The sequence below is a fragment of the Phycodurus eques genome, chromosome 9, assembly GCF_024500275.1.
Source record: "Phycodurus eques isolate BA_2022a chromosome 9, UOR_Pequ_1.1, whole genome shotgun sequence".
NCBI lineage: Eukaryota > Metazoa > Chordata > Actinopteri > Syngnathiformes > Syngnathidae > Phycodurus > Phycodurus eques.
In genome coordinates this window covers 1,488,910-1,502,179 of record NC_084533.1, presented here as the reverse complement: position 1 = coordinate 1,502,179, position 13,270 = coordinate 1,488,910, and the positions used below count along the sequence as shown (strand labels likewise).

Below are 13,270 nucleotides of genomic sequence, written 5' to 3'. Positions count from 1 at the left end.
GGATAATAAAAAAAAATGGTCCACGTGTATATGTACTCACCTCATTTTTTTTGTTTCGTCTGTTTAGAAATGTCAGCGACTTAACTTTTTGTAGTTTTGTGAGTCAGAGCAGTCTATTATATGAATGAGAACTTGAGTTCAAAGGTTTCACTTATTTCACATATAATACATAGATACGACTATATAGATTACATCGGCCTCCAAATAAAAATAAGATTAAAAAACAAAATAAATACGAACATAACATCATATTCAGATATGTCAATTCAGATTTCGACGCACAGCATGGACGAGAAGGTCTGGCTGTCAGTCTCCGCTCTAATTCACCAGTGTTCTATAAGGGTTGAGGTCAGGATTGTCCAGGCCAGTCAAGTTCATCCACATCAAATTCTCTCATCTGCGTCTTTATCAACCTTGATTTGTGCACTGATGCACAGACATGTTGGAACAGGAAGGGGCCATCTCCAAACTAGCAGTATAAATGTAATGCAGGATACAAAAAAAAAAAGAGCGGCGAGTCATGAAAGTAATCAAGTCGTCTTTCGCACGTCTTTATTTTTGTTTTTTTCAGTTATTAATGCACGATTTGTCTGGAGCACAGAAAATACATTTCAAACATTTTATTGGACAGCACAGGTTTGGAAACTGAGAGAATGTGTTGCCAGACACTTTTGTGTGTGAAAACGGCATGTCGTCGTCATAGCTACATAAAGGAATTGCACAAGATTTGTTTTAAAGACCTTATATCCACCACCACTTGTGCCCCCCCCCCACACTTAAAATAAAAACCCTTGACTCACTCTATTGGGATCCTAATGCAAGTTCTTTAAATTGTGTTGTGAAATGTTCAAACTGGACAGTGACGGGGGGGGGGGAACAGAATACACCACTAATTTTCCTTGAAAGCACAAATTGTTGTAAAAAGACAAACTAGGTTAAAATGAAAATGCAGAAGCATTTTGATAGTGCTCGAGTTCATGGCCTAATTTTTTATTTTTTTTGCCACTGCTCTGTAATGTTCACACTATATCAGTATCAGTTCATTTAGGGAAGTAAAGGTCTTTGGTTAACATCGAGACAATGCAGGGAATCTGCTTCTTGCCGGTGAAACCGGGAAGGTTGGAGCTGGATTCGAAGTGCATCGCCACCTTGTGGTTGACCCGAGTCATGATCTGCATCAGTTCCAATTCTCCTTTGAAACGATGCAACAGCTCACACAGTGCCTGCATGAACCAAGAACCATTTTGGGTGTTCCTCCATGAGTAATAGCCTGTTAGATCATTTTCATCGTTAGGATTGGTCCTCATCCCTCGCCATGAAGCATCGTGTCACGACATTCGATGTTTCGATGTCGCATGACTCGGAATATTTTGACACTCTATTCAGAAAACGTCTTAGCCCAAATGTTGTTGCGATGACTTTTGTAGCATAACGCAGGTTACCTGGAGCTGTGGAATAGGCATACAAGAAGTCGGCCTCCACAGGAATTCTCTCTGACGTTTGCTCCACCACGCTGTCGGTTTGGATGCTGGTCCCCTCATCCAGTTCTGAGCCACGGCATGCCTGAAACACACACAGATTTAGTTTTTTAAGTTTTTTTTTTTTTTTTTTTTTTTTTTTTTTTTTTTAAGTCAAGCAAAATGAAATCTTCCGTAATGAATGTGTTGTATACATTTGAGTAACAACAGTACTTTAAATTTGAGACGTGCATTGTACATTTGAGACGTACATTGCAAAAGAAGCCACGAAGCGATACATTTTGTGGCATTACTGGAGACTATCGTTCCGGTAGGGCTGAAAAGTGCAGAATGGCTTGCTGAAACCATTTTTTTCCCAGAAATAGACAGTTCAAAGTTTTGTTTTAAGTTTAATTTCACACTTGATGAGTGGGCAGAGACTCAAAAACATACCATCCTAAAAATCGATAAAAGTCACTTTGACCAGATTTTATCACAAACTATGGAATCTGAAGGTTGACACCCGTCGTGAATCTTACCACGAGACTCAAAATACAAACCCTTTTCCCCAGAAAATGTAAATATCATGGAAAAGTTTCTTTATTTCCATTATTCCATTCCAAAAGCTAAACGACACCCTGAACTGGTCGCCAGTCAGTCGCAGGGCACATCTAGACACGGACTACCATTCGCACTCACATTCACACCGTCACTGAGGGGGAACTGAACCCACGCCGCCCGCACCAAAGTCAGGCGAGTGTACCACTACACCACCAGTGATTACAATTTAAACTATTTCAAGTGTGTTGATTTTTACATAATTTGGACTTCCAGCTCATGAAACCCACAAAATCAGGGACTCAAAAAATTCGAATACTGTGAAGATATGTATATATAGATTCGTTGATCTTGAATTCTCTCGCGGCTGCTCGAGTCCCACGTTCCTCCGCGTAACTGATAGCTTGCAGTTTAAACTGTGCTTCGTTAGAGCGTCTCTTCGTCGGTGACATTTTCGGGGGTCCTTAGCCAAACCGATGTTTTGCGCAATGTACATACCGGCGCTATATACCTACTAGGGGGCGTGCCTTTAGCGTCCTCCTTCACGCGCACACTCCCCCCTTTAACGTCCGCATGCGGTCTTCAGCCACGTCAGCTTTTCCTCTGTATAAGCAGCGTGTCGGCAGGAAATGCTCCCAGTCAGTCAAGCGGAGCGCTCATCACATAACAACACTTATAGATTTTGGAACTCGGTGCAGACATAAGGCACGCCGCATTATAAAGCGCCCCGTCCATTTTGGAGAAAATTTCACACTTTTAAGTGCGCCTTATGGTCGTGAAAATACGGTAGGCAGCCAGACCAGACTGCAGTTCCGTAGCTCCTCAATGAAAGTAGACACTTAACTCCGTAAAAGTACGTTGCAGTCCTGCCCGTGTTGAGCAGAAACCTACGACTGTATCTGTATCAGGGCGGACTTGGTGCGTGAGCGTTAACTGTTGCCTAAACCCTTATTTAAAGTAGGACTCCTGATATCGTGTTGTTTCGCTCGCGAACATTTCGTTCAAAAGAACAAATCTTTTCAGTCAATGTAATGAACTGAATTAGTTTATGAAACGGTTTCGTTCTTTGAGCTCCGCCGCCGTTAGCCGGAAACGGAAAGCGTTCTGTGCGGTCTCGACGTGTCAATTGTGAAGAACTGGTCAATTTTCAAAATAAAACACACTGACACGCGAATTGCGATACAACAGAAATGATCTCAATTGGTCATTTTTTTCCCTCTGCGGCCCAGTACTGGTCCGCAGACCAGTGGTTGGGGACACCTGTTCTATAGGATAATACGGAAGAGGTACGAGTTTTACTTCTTACTGCTCCAAATATTTTATATATATATTTTTTTATTTGTTTTCTTTGTTCAAATCTTGTTTATTTAGTTTAGATTTTTTCACATTTGAGAAAAAACTAAATAAGTATCACAAATTATTTAAAAGACGGTTGTAATTTGGACCAACGGTCGGGGGGGGGGGGGGGGGGTGTTCTGTTGCAAATGAGTGTCCTTCTTTTAGACTTCTATTAACTAACCTGTATAAAGAACAGCTTTGGCTTTCCCACCAGAGACCTGCAGCGATGCCCTTTAAAAGGTTTTGTCAGGTTTTCAAGCATTTCAAATCCATCGGTCCCATAAATCACACCCTCTTCGCCGTGACTCAGCAACACGCACACAAACGATGCACTCTTGCTGTGGTCCTCTTGGGATACTGCAGACAAAAAGAAACACGGCAGTGACTTAACCCACCTTCTTTCCGACTTACATCGTTTAAAACAAAATTAAAAAACGCTTTTGTTTTGGGATTTATATGGCAGCACTCAATACTCAAAATTCATATGAGACTTATACTGATGACAGAGTAAGAACTGAAATAATTAAAACTCAATTACCACTTAGCATGAGACTCTTCATCTGCTTTACAGTCTGATCAGTGGCCATTTTCAGAGTGTAACCAAGCCCAGAAAAAGTCTTCATGGCAAAAGCAGCGTCGACGTCCGTCCCGTTACGAGTGCTCATCCCTGGAGACATACGCATTATGAAACCACGAGGCACGGGGTTTCTTCAGGACTGAACGTACGGATCCTCCTCCACACGTTGACAATTCTGTCATTTCTGACAATGCTAAGCGGAAGATTGCAGTCATTACTCGGTCCCAGTCGGCTTCTCGATAAAGCCAGTGAAACACTGAGCGGTGAAAACCCTCATACGTTGCAAGCTGCTCATATCAAACAAGGCATGGCACAAAATAAAGAGTCCGACGACTAAATCGGGACTTTGAGCAATCTACAGAGCCAGGTCATGATCCAAATCCAATCAGCTGATCCTTAGATCATATTGAAGCTATGGCCGAAATGTATGGAAAAAAATTCCAACAACTTATTATAGTGTGCAAAAGCACTCGCTGCCTTTTCTTAAAGGTCCTGTTTTTTGGTTATTTTGACCTCCCTAGCGTGACTAACATGGATTTAGTATTAAAGTGTCAATTTCATAATTTAAAAAAAAATAACAATAGCTTGGGTTGCTCATACAAGTGTCCAGAAAAATCCCATCTGACAGCTACTTCTGTTTGACCGAGTATTGTATTCGCTTTGTCCATATTTGGCTAAGACCGTCCCCCTTTCCTCTGATTGCTTGCCGCCGTGTAGAAGACCCACTTGTGAGAAGCACACGCGTTTGTTATGTTGAAAGCATTAGCTCAGGGAGGGGAAAAAAAAAAAAAAAAAGGCCTGACAGTTTGGGGAAATTACTTACTAATTGGTTGCCTGACAAACAAACAAAACAAAAATGTTGGCCCACAGACATTTGTCAAAGTGGCTATGAACTGAATTGGACAGCCGTGTACACAATTGTCCACCAGGCAGGTTGAACGGGCGTATTTACTTGTGCTGCTGTCGAAGTTCTTATTGTTGATAATCAGGCAGAGTCCCATGTGCGGGTAGTCCATCTTGTAGTGATACGGGTTGCAGGCTGACGCCTTGCTGAAGGGTAGCGAGTCGGTTTCCTCAGCTCGCTTACTCTCTGCATTTGATGGATTCTTCCTGAAAAAGGCCCGCAGTCAGTCACAAATTGAGAAACCTGCTCCGCAGCTTTCAACTCAAATGCTCCCTTCAACTCGATTTGGCGGCTCAGCGAACCAATCGCATGGTTTTGTCAGACCGAATGACTACAGCTGACTGAGTACAGCAGCTGTTTTTTCCATGACTCAAACCCCAAACGGTAAATAAACGTGTACGTTGTTCATTTGACAATCTTTTATTGTACCAAGCGTGACATCGTAGCTTGATTTACACAGAAGGTCCACCTACGGGACTAAATTGCCCCGGAGGTGTGACTGTGAGGGCGAACGGTTGTTTGTTTAAACGTGCCCCGCGATTGGCTGGCAAACAGTTCCGGGTGTACCCCGCCTCCTCCCCGATGACAGCTGGGATAGGCTCCGGCACGCCCGCGACCCTCGTGAGGAGAAGCGGCTCAGAAAATGGATGGATGGATAGGTAGATATTTCCTTACCCTACTTTTAAAAGTCACCCATGCCTGCAGAGAATTAGGGTGCAGAATATGTACCTCTTTGAAAACAGGTTGAAGGCATCCAAAGTGTCCTCAGCCACTGCCACACAATGAGCATCTCCTGTTTCAGCCATGTTTTCTTCAGACTTTAATACAGAAGAGGCAGGGAAAATGTGAATATATAAAATACATAAATTCCTTCCTTTGCAGGATGACAAACTCTTGAACATAGTACATTCATTCAAAACAGACTACAAATACAAACATTGCTTAAAATAAAAATAAAATATCTGCCTTGAGTCGAAGTCAATCACTTGCACATTTCAGTAAAAGCGCCTTGCTGCTGTGAAAGAGGGGATGGGAGTATGTGCAAACTCCTGCTTGGTTGAATTCGTGGGACATGTCAGAACAATTTTATATTAAACATCAACCCTTTGTGTGTGTGTGTGTGTTGGGTTAGAATGCGGTGGTTTTTTTTTTTTTTTTTTTTTAAACATTCTTCAGTTCACAAAAGTTACTTTCATTTCTGGAAAAGCGAGGAAATATTCAAATGCAATAAAAAAAATTAAAAAAAAAACACCACATTCTAACCGAACACACATACACACACACACATATATATATATATATATATATATATATATATTATACACACAACACATTTGGATATTACCCGCCCCCCCCCCCCCCCAATTCTTGTAAAACAATAAACTCGTGTATCTGATCATGTTGCCGGGTAGCGAATGAAAGATCGAAAGACCTTTGCTCGGACAAACGAAGTGCGCGACTGTATACAGACAAATGTCTTGGGCAACAGCAGGCTTGTCTGCCCTGCGCCCTCCTCGGAAGCCAGCAGCAGGAGGAGGAGGAGGACTGGAGGAAGCAAATAAAAGAAAAAAGAAAAGAAAAAAAAAAAACTTCTTACAAGTTCCCATGCTCTCACTGTGGCCCATTAGTACAAGCGAGCGTTTTCGCCACACGCTTAGCAAAGCGGTATGAAACGCGAGCGAAACAACCAACGCGACATATTCCCCACAAGTGAAACAAACGCGGACTTGAAAGACGGCTCCCGGAGCACAGACTTACGTGACACGACTTGCGAGCGAGCTCTGCCGACTGCCGAGTCCGGCACGAACCGAAACTCCCAGCCAATCAGACGCCGCTTGCACGTCGGGACACCTTGCCGAAACACACCAGCGATTGGGCAACATTTGGACTCGAGGCGCGCGCGATTGGCCACAGGGGGAGCCAATCAACGAGCGCGTCAGTGCAGCGCGCGGCGTTTTGAAACAGAAGCGTCAAAATACTCTGCTTCCGCCCGAACTTCGGAAACACACTCCATTTTGACATTTGTAAACAGCGGTGCATTTATCATTATTAACCAAGAAGAACGCGTTCGTGAATGTTGAGTCTCCAAATGTGCGCGTTGGGTTACGACTGTGCAGCGCAACACGTTATTCGCCGTTCCCCCTCAGTTTTTCCTCCAGTTTGTTATTGATGAGTCTCAGCTGGCGCTCTGCCCCTTGAATGTGCTCGGTCTCCAGTAGTAGAGCCGCCAAACTGGATACGCCGTACTGCAAGAGCAAGAAGATCACGGATAACGTGCGTCACCCTGGGCGCCGACGCCATCTTCACAACGCACAAAACGCGTGTACTCATACCGTCTCTCTCTCTTTCGGATGTGCGCGCCGGTAGTCGAGGTAGACTTTGTTGAGATCTCGGATATCCCGGAGGAAGGCTCGGCTTCTTCGCAGATCTCGCAATCGGAGTTCGAGGTCGGCTTTCTCGTTGTGGAGCAGGCCGAGTTGCCTCTCTGCGCTATTGGACGAAACGCAGGGTTACTTGATTCACTGTCAGACAAGCGTTGCTGCTGAGGGAGACGTCGCACTCTGAACTTTTTTGTAATCCATATCTTTATTGTTGCAAGCGTTAAGGAACTTGAGAGAGAGGGGGAAAAAAAAAAAAAAACAAGAAAAAAAAACCTTGGGACATTCTACTTTGTGTAGAAAAGCGTATAGTTGCCTCACCTAATTAGCTCGTCCTTGGCATCCAATAGTCTCTGTGTCTTTGCACGGAGAGTGGAGCAAACCTGACACACACACACACGGGTAAAAACAGCAAAATAATGTTCCTGTAAGGCATTCACAGGACTAGTTGCCGAGGTTTTAATTCAAAAACATCGCCGAAACCAAGGGAATAATCACAATAGGCAATCGGCGATACGCTCGAACCCGATGCGCAATTACTGTCATGCAACTGTTCCTCGTCTTGTGAAACCAATAAATATGCCTCGTTGTCTTGCTTACCTTGGCATTTTCCCGTTTCAGAACCTTGAGCTCCTTATATGCGGCAATCTGGAAGAAAATCGCAGCGCCGGAGAATCAACAAAATGCACTCCGGCTTCAGCTTCTCCTGCTTTAGCACCCAAAAAGACAGAAAGTCCACTGACCTTTTCCAAGAGTTGCTCCTTGACATTGTCGGAGAAACAATCAATTGACTGCTGGACTGCTCTAGACTCGACGGAATCCCTACAAAAGACACAGAGTGAATATATTTGCCACGCGTAATTTTGTCATAAAATTGAGGAACTTGTGTGATAAGGTTTCAAGTCTCCAAACTGCTCATTTCATGAGCAATTCCCAAGTACCTGTACTCATCACAGAAATCGAGGAAGGCCTCCAACACCACCTCCGACTCTGTTCCTCTCGGAGATTGCTGCCTTTTCTTCTTCTCTGTTTCAACCTTGTCTGGTTTGTTCAAGGAAAGCATTGAACACAGATGTAATAAATCATTCAATTACAAATACCCGTCTCGAATCTACAACCCCAATTCCAATGAAGTTGGGACGTTGTGTTAAACATAAATTAAAAACAGAATGTAATGATTTGCAAATCATGTTCAACCTATATTTCATTGAATACACTACAAAGACAAGATATTTCATGTTCAAACTGATCAACTTTATTGTTTTGAGCAAATAATCATGAACTTGGAATTTTATGGCTGCAACACGTTCCAAAAAAGCTGCGACAGGGTCATGTTTACCGCTGTGTTACGTCACCTTTTCTTTGAACAACATTCAATAAACGTTTGGGAACTGAGGACGCTAACTGTTGTCGGTGGAAATTCTTTCCCATTCTTGCTTGATGTTCAGCTTCAGCCGTTCAACAGTCTGGGGTCTCCGTTGTCGTATTTTACGCTTCCTAATGCGCCACACATTTCCAATGGGAGACAGGTCTGGACTGCGGGCAGGCGAGTCGAGTACCCGCACTCTCTTACTACGAAGCCACGCTGTTGTAACACGTGCAGAATGGGGTTTGGCATTGTCTTGCTGAAAAAAGCAGGGGCGTCCTGGATGTTCTTGGGGTGTCCTGGTTGACACGCCTCTCCAACATCGCGTGGACATCGGGGACAGTGCCTCTGGATTGGCAGACTGGGGTGGTGGTCCCCCTGCGGAGGGTGTGTCCCAACTACAGGGGGAAATCACACTCCTCCGCGCTGCCCTTTGTCACCGATTCTGCACATAACTTTGATGGACAGAATTTGTAGGTGCAGCAGAGGCATAGAGGGGGTGCGGTTTGGTGACCTCAATATTGCATCGCTGCTTTTTGGCAGACGATGTCATTCTGTTGGCTTCATCAAGCCGTGGTCTCCAGCTCTCAATGGAGCGGTTCACAGCAGAGATGCGAAGTGGTTAGAATGAAAATCAGCACCTCCGAGTCTGAGACCATGGTCCTCAGTGCCTGCCCCTAGTGGAGGAGTTCAAGTGTCTTTGGGTTCTTGTTCACGAGTGAGGGAAGAATGGAACGGGAGATCGACAGGCGGATCGGTGCGGCGTCTGCAGTGATGCGGACTTTGTAGCGGTCCGTTGTGGTGAAAAAGGAGCTCAGCCGAAAGGCGAAGCTCTCAATTGACCGGACGATCCACGTTCCTACCCTCACCTATGGTCTCGAGCTGTGGGTCGTGACCGAAAAAACAAGATCCCGGATACATGCGGCCCGAAATGAGTTTTCTCCGCAGGGTGTCCGGGCTCTCCCTTCGAGATAGGGTGAGAAGCTCGGTCTCAGGGGCTCTGAGTAGAGCTGTTGCTCCTCTGTATTCAGAGGAGCCAGATGAGGTGGCTAGGGCATTTTATTAGGATGCCTCCTGGACGCCTCCCTGGTGAGGTGTTCCGGGCACGTTCCACTGGGAGGAGACCCATGACTCAGGACATGCTGGAAAGAATATGTCAACGGGCTGGCCTGGGAACGCCTCGGGGATCCCAAATATAAGCGGTATCATTATATCATAAATTTATAAAATCGCAATATCCAACAATTCTTTGAAACTGGGGTTTTAAATCATTGCCCTTTCTTACCTGTGGACTTGTTTTTGGTTCTCCCCAGACTGAGCATTTTTGCTTTTTTTGGACTTGGCTTCTAAATAAAGCAAATTTAAGCACAAGATTAGAACACGACAATTAACTCCCGAAAAACAGCAAAGCTGAGGCAAGAGCGTACCCAGCTTGTGTCCTCATCTGTGTCGTCATCAGAGGACAGGACTTCCTTTCGGTTCTTTTTGGAGCTCGGGCCAGATGCCGATTCAGCCTGAGCACATAAATTTGGCAACACCGTGGCATGAGCTTCTGGTTAACCACACTGCAGATAAATTAATACTCAGCGAAATCCATTATTTGTTCGACAGACGTGGCGCATGGTACGCACTATACTTTTAGGGAGACGGGTACCTTTGAATCACTGGCCAAATCACTCTTCGCCTTTCCTATCTTTGCTTGATCCTTCTTCAAAGGCCTTAAAGAGAGACACACTTTTAAGTACTACAAATACGTCGCAACTTCTCAAGTGTCGTGGTTTGCTGGTCAAACAATTGTGAGACCAATTTGAGACGTGTACAGCCAATAAAGGTTTTTGGGTGACAATACATCAAAACAAATTTGAGGTCTACCAGTGATCTGTAATCGATGGTGGTGTCACGCTTATCTACGTCACTAGCCGTGACCTTCGCCTGCCTCTCCACTCCCGAACCAGCGCTGGCAACATAAACTCGTTCTCTCACAAGTGAGTCTTTTACACGGGGACAACCAATCAGAGGAAAGGGGGTGGTCTTAGCCAAATATGGACAAGGCAGATACAAAACTGGGTCAAACAGAAGTCGCTGTCAGAGGGGCCTTTTCTGGACACTTATATGACAAAAAATATTTTTTATTAATAATTTTTTTATTATGATGATTTGGCATTCAATGTGTAATTGTTATTTACATCATGATTTGGAATGATACCTTAGTGGTTTCAATGGGACAACCTACCTGGTTTTGACCGTTTCTTTCACGGTCTCTGTCAAGTTCTTCCCCACTCCAGTTTTTGTCGTCTGGGCTATTACGGGTGCGTTTAAATCTTCTTCGATGGCAGTGCTGTGCAGAGGGTTACCTAGGCAACACAGGTAAAGCCTTGACATTTTCACATTCATTGTAACAGATAATAAAATAATAATAATAAAACAGAAATAATCAACTGCTGGATACCGACAAAAACTCAGATCATGATAGGCTTACTAAAGTGTCAATAGTGACATGGACCTGTCATTGAAAGACTCACCATTTTCTTGCTGTAGCCCTTCAATGAAAATAGCACTATCAATGGTAGATTGGTTGTCAGAATCCAACGGGGAGGTTTTCTGGATGCCAAACATAGGGGGAAAATACATTTTCTTTCATCATATATATATTGAGTCATGCATTTATTATTTCTATTTCATGACGGGCATCTATTAACATTTTTCCAACAAAAGACAAGTGGTGAGGTGGATGACTATGACAACATAGTGAATGCATTTTGGTTGGCAAATACTGAGGAGCGCAGTGAAAAAAGATGAGGTCACCTGGTTGCCAACTGGTTTGGCGGGCACCACCTTGGCTCCTCTGCCCTTTCTGGTACTGTGGAAGCAAGGCAGAGGTCCTTCATTATCATTTTATTCAGTGACACTTCACACGGCAAAGGTGAAAATACGAATGTTAAAAAAAATAATAATAATAATCCGATAGTTCGAGGTAAGGATGATCGCGACCAATTACTTTCAGACCGATACCAAATCGAGTATTTCCTCTTGGGTACTCACAGATACTGATACCAACTTTTTGAATACATACAATTTCAATGAACACAACGAGAGACAACTGTGATTCGCCCATTTGTCAAACCGCAGATTATTGTCAGGAACAATAAAATTATTGTTATTTTTTTTGCCTTAAGTATTGTTGGCTGGTATCGGTAGCCTTCCCAAGTACCCGATACCAGTTGAAATAAGGCTACCTTGGTATCAGTACTGCATCTGTTGCTGCTCCTACAATAGTTACATTACACTTTGTCCTGGTCCTTTATGTTTGTATTTGACTTTTTTTTTTTTTTTTTTTGTAGTGCTGCATTTTGAATCAATAAGGCACATCAATATGCATATTCGATATAATATTTTGGGGGAAATTTGTCATTCATTTTACACATTCCATTTAGTTATAAAATAACTGAGGCAACAAAAAAACATTTCAGGAGGCCCCGGGGAACTTAAAAAGATGGTTCTTTTATCTTTTTTTTTTTTTTTAAATCCTCGAGAGAAAAAAAAGAGCTTCAATTCACGTGAAACACACGACGAATATGGGGACGTTAAGTTGGGGAACGCATTCGACCGTAAAACAACAAAACCTCACCAGTAGCAGTCTAAAAATGTGACGTTGGTAGTTATACGAGGCCGTGTTTAATCTATGTATGTACTCGCCAATTGCCACCACGAATGGGGTATTAGCTCCACGTTCGTGTTAGTCATAAATTCACCTCACCTCATCGCGGAGTTGGAACTACAGCGCGGATGTTTGCTAACTGAAAAACCGTCCCGCTAATTATTTTAAGTTCCGGGTTGTACCATTCCTAATATAAAGTACACGAGTGTGTTTTTTTTTTTTTTTTTTTTTAACCAAATAAAATGCCTTTGAAACTCCAACACATAATTGACGGAATATGTCACTAATATTACATATCAACACGGGAGTTTTATGCTGCGAGACTGACAGTTAACAGCACGAAGAATGAAAGTCCAGAAGTTTTGGTGAGGATGTAAGGTTCTTTTGAAAAAAGGTATTTTGTCAAAACTAAAAGGGTCCGACGAGAAACAGTAACTGTGCTCCGCATAAATGTAATGCTAGATTAGCCAGCGCAATGAAACAGCCTAGCGGCCATGTTGGGGAGGTCGATGTTCCGATACAAGGCAATGCACGGACACTGAAATTAAGTCGTAACTTGCTTATTCCTCAATCGATTTTCATGAGCTTTACCGTTTTGTCAACGCCAAAGCGTATGTTGTCAATACATTTTTTTTTTTAAAAAGCAAACCATACCGTAATATAAATTAGTATAAATAATATTTTGCATGTGAAAGTGACTCCCAGTTCCCTTGTCGCGTTTGTACGCCGTTTAACGCCACCGTATGCAGCACAATGTACCGGTAAACTTGGTCTTTTGGTATTCTTGCCGTACGCACACACACACATAGAATGCGCTGACAATTCGACCTCTTTAGCTTAGCTTCGCCGTCAGCATGTAGCTCAAAACGGTCGTGTCCTAACTACTAATACAAGTCTGTGCTGAACAGTCAGACGTCCGTGTATAAAAAGGGTTCGACTTGGAACGATGACTTAACTGCGCAAGTACAAATTACATAAAATAACACCGACAACTCGTTTAATGATTTTTTATTTAAAACATTACAATGTCAATA

General features: G+C 43.3%; 2 protein-coding genes across 4 annotated transcripts; both read right to left on the bottom strand.

The window, feature by feature from the left end:
• Positions 1-523: 523 nt before the first annotated feature.
• On the bottom strand, positions 524-6,681 carry casp3b (caspase 3, apoptosis-related cysteine peptidase b). Of its 3 annotated transcripts, none has more exons than XM_061685689.1 (7): positions 6,593-6,681; positions 5,564-5,652; positions 4,883-5,040; positions 3,892-4,020; positions 3,535-3,710; positions 1,443-1,563; positions 524-1,270 (listed from the first exon to the last, which is right to left on the bottom strand). In XM_061685689.1, exons 2-7 carry the CDS (start codon positions 5,638-5,640, stop codon positions 1,041-1,043), a joined length of 891 nt encoding a protein of 296 aa, XP_061541673.1. In that variant the 5' UTR covers positions 5,641-5,652; positions 6,593-6,681; the 3' UTR covers positions 524-1,040. The 3 variants fall into 3 exon arrangements, with proteins under 3 accessions (XP_061541673.1, XP_061541674.1, XP_061541676.1); XM_061685690.1 differs by lacking the exon at positions 6,593-6,681 and adding an exon at positions 5,801-6,148; XM_061685692.1 differs by having other exon boundaries at positions 1,138-1,223.
• A 155-nt stretch (positions 6,682-6,836) lies between these two features.
• Positions 6,837-12,608, bottom strand: cenpu (centromere protein U). The gene is made up of 13 exons (XM_061685688.1): positions 12,336-12,608; positions 11,384-11,438; positions 11,101-11,179; positions 10,812-10,932; positions 10,233-10,296; positions 10,006-10,092; positions 9,864-9,924; positions 8,154-8,253; positions 7,956-8,034; positions 7,813-7,860; positions 7,534-7,595; positions 7,168-7,324; positions 6,837-7,080 (listed from the first exon to the last, which is right to left on the bottom strand). Exons 1-13 carry the CDS (start codon positions 12,338-12,340, stop codon positions 6,961-6,963), a joined length of 1,038 nt encoding a protein of 345 aa, XP_061541672.1. The 5' UTR covers positions 12,341-12,608; the 3' UTR covers positions 6,837-6,960.
• Positions 12,609-13,270: the final 662 nt, after the last annotated feature.

Excerpts from the sequence above, each read along its gene's own strand:
- cenpu (XM_061685688.1), bottom strand. Across the intron at positions 9,925-10,005 it reads CAGATGAGGACACAAGCTGG|AAGCCAAGTCCAAAAAAAGC; the intron begins GTACGCTCTTGC and ends TGCTTTATTTAG. Across the intron at positions 7,081-7,167 it reads ATCCGAAAGAGAGAGAGACG|TACGGCGTATCCAGTTTGGC; the intron begins GTATGAGTACAC and ends TTGCTCTTGCAG.
- casp3b (XM_061685689.1), bottom strand. The coding sequence starts at position 5,640 with ATGGCTGAAACAGGAGATGCTCATTGTGTGGCAGTGGCTGAGGACACT. Across the intron at positions 5,041-5,563 it reads TTCAACCTGTTTTCAAAGAG|GAAGAATCCATCAAATGCAG; the intron begins GTACATATTCTG and ends GGCCTTTTTCAG. Across the intron at positions 4,021-4,882 it reads GAACTTCGACAGCAGCACAA|GGATGAGCACTCGTAACGGG; the intron begins GTAAATACGCCC and ends GTATGTCTCCAG.